General features: G+C 47.4%; 1 protein-coding gene across 2 annotated transcripts in view; it reads right to left on the reverse strand.

Moving 5' to 3' along the window:
• Positions 1-2500, reverse strand: part of adamtsl4 (ADAMTS-like 4) — a 79695-nt gene that overhangs the window by 5528 nt on the left and 71667 nt on the right. For both annotated transcript variants that reach the window (XM_063199250.1, XM_063199249.1), the window contains exon 14: positions 1977-2153. In XM_063199250.1, the coding sequence (XP_063055320.1) occupies positions 1977-2153 (177 nt within the window). The remainder of the gene's footprint in view (positions 1-1976; positions 2154-2500) is intronic.

Consider the following 2500-nt stretch of genomic DNA (forward strand, 5'->3'; position numbering starts at 1 on the left):
CACTGTAATAGCAACAGAACCTGTGCGCAAGCAAGATTTTCTATGTGGGCTCCTCCATACTCAAAATAGCACGTGATAAATAGCCGGGATAGGCAAAGACGTTAGGATGAGGCAATTTGCAGTAGCCTAATTTAGTTACGCATGCATAGTAGACCTAAGTATAAACACACACACACACACACGCACGCACGCACGCGCATGCACACACACACATGTGACAGCGCACCTTATGTTTCTTTCGGTTAGACTAAAGGGTGGTTTATGCCTCGAGATCAGCGTCACTGCATCATGATGCAGTGAGCCGCGCAGTTAACGTAGTGAAGCCCCCCCCATCACGCAGGTACTCTGGGGCACCTCCCCAAAATTGTGTCTCGACGCAGGGAGCGACGGCGTGAAAGGGCGAAAATAGGTCTCTGATTGGTCCTCTCGACCAGCCTGCTCTGTCCTCGAGTCGAGAACAAGCGCTACTTCCTTGTTCTAACCTTCGTCGGTCTACGGACTGTGAGCTCTTCATTAAATAAGTTGCCCGTGCTTTGTTGTTTGATTTATTTACACGAACCGAAGACAACACATGCGCGTGCAAGTTACGACGCTGAAGTTATTTGGACAGTTGAACAGTGGTTCCGAGGTCGAGGAAACATTCCGCTTCGTCCTCGACAAATGAGCCACTTCTTTGTTCCAAACTACTACTGTGGCTGCCAGTGCGATCAAACATGCATGTGATATAAAGATTTAATGTTTCATTTTCATTCTCGTCGAGTCTGTGATGCTAAAAAACAACCGACACGTCTAGTTTACTCTTTGTATTGAAGGCAGTTTCAGCGTGGAATGACATCACGCAGACCGTGCTTCAAAACAGGGCATAAACAAGAATTAACTGCATCATGGCTGCGTCAAGCTCACTCTGTGGCACAAGTAGGAAGCATAACTGAGCCTTAACTAACCAGAGATGTTGGGTGCGGTGATCAAATGCATGGGAGGGGCGTGAGAGGATAAGAAAGGCGAAAACGAACGAATACGTTTTGGATGCAGTCAGCGCGGCTATCAAAGCATTTGTTACGTTACTGTAAGTGCAAATAAATCCCTGCGAGCCCCGTGAATATGCCGCTCTTTGTCGTTAAGAAGGATGGGCTACAAGTTAACCCCGAAGAACAGTAGCCTGTTCGGCCCTCCAAGAGAATGTCATTTCCCTTGATGTCCATGCGGTCAATAGGCTATAAATGAGGAAAGGTTGCACGCGCATAGTTACAACTGTACAGTAAAAGTGACAACAAAAGAACCTACGTGAAGGACATGACATGTCACAGCGGACAAAATAACAGGAAACCTCTCCGCCCCTACCTTAGAATACTCCACGTAGCGTGTGCGTCTTCTTAGTTATCCATATTATGCTCCTTGCTAGCCCATTCTGGAAATGTAATCCTTGGCGACCAATGCAGTGACAAACTTCGTCATTTTATGTTCAATATTCAAGACAGCCTCGAAGGCATGCTAAAACATGGCCTACACTAGGGCTACAACAAAAGACCATGCGCTCACTGACAACTGTTGATTTGGCGCTTATTAAGAAAGCAAGTTGACTTGGCTGACTCGGAGTGAGCGTCCATGTTGCCACTGGTAACTGGCGCGTGCATACAGCCAATAATAATCACTGGCACGAGTAGCCTACCAACATTTTCATTTATGCATATTCAATTACTTATTTTTTTAATCACACAACTGCCGTTTGCATGAACTGAAACGTTTCCTCTGGTTGCTTACAATTTTCACAATGTCTGTTTGCTTCAAGCCCGAGTCCGACCCGAATCCGACAGATATTCTACTTTTTTGTCCGAGTCCGGCCCGGCCCGTCGGGTTCCGACCAGGCCCCTCGGGTTTCGGTCGGGTTGCCATGCTCTAGTGTGTGTGTGTGTGTGTGTGTGTGTGTGTGTGTGTGCGTGTGTGTCCTGCGTGTGTGTCCTGTGTGTGTGTATTACCTGTCCCCAAGTCCCAGTAAACCACATGGCGGTGGCTGTGCAGGGTCCCCCGTTGCAGGCCTTCATGTCCGCTGGCTTGTCCCCGTGACACACCCCGGTCCCTCCCCCGTCAGCACCGCCCCGCGTCAGGCACACCACCTTACGACGCTCAATACCCGGACCGCAGTCGGCTGAACACTAGAGGAATGAGGAGAGGGAGGGAGAGAGGTGGGGGAGCAGAAAGAGGTTTAAAAAAGTCCTTTCAATAGTTTGCCATTGAGTGCTTGGTGTACAATATGCCTGTGTGGCATTGTACTGATCCCCGTCCCAACTTATTTGAGACGTGTTGCATTTGTCAAATAACAAATGAGTACATATGTCCCCCAAAACAATATTTTTTCTCGGTTTTAACACTTAATATGTTGTCTTTTCACTATTCCCCATCTAATGAATAGATTGAATGTTTTGAAAATGATAGCATTTTGATTTTATTCACTGTTTACCAAACGTCCCAACTTCACCGGAGTTGGGGTTTGTAGTTTGGT

The sequence above is a fragment of the Engraulis encrasicolus genome, chromosome 5, assembly GCF_034702125.1.
Source record: "Engraulis encrasicolus isolate BLACKSEA-1 chromosome 5, IST_EnEncr_1.0, whole genome shotgun sequence".
Classification (NCBI taxonomy): domain Eukaryota; kingdom Metazoa; phylum Chordata; class Actinopteri; order Clupeiformes; family Engraulidae; genus Engraulis; species Engraulis encrasicolus.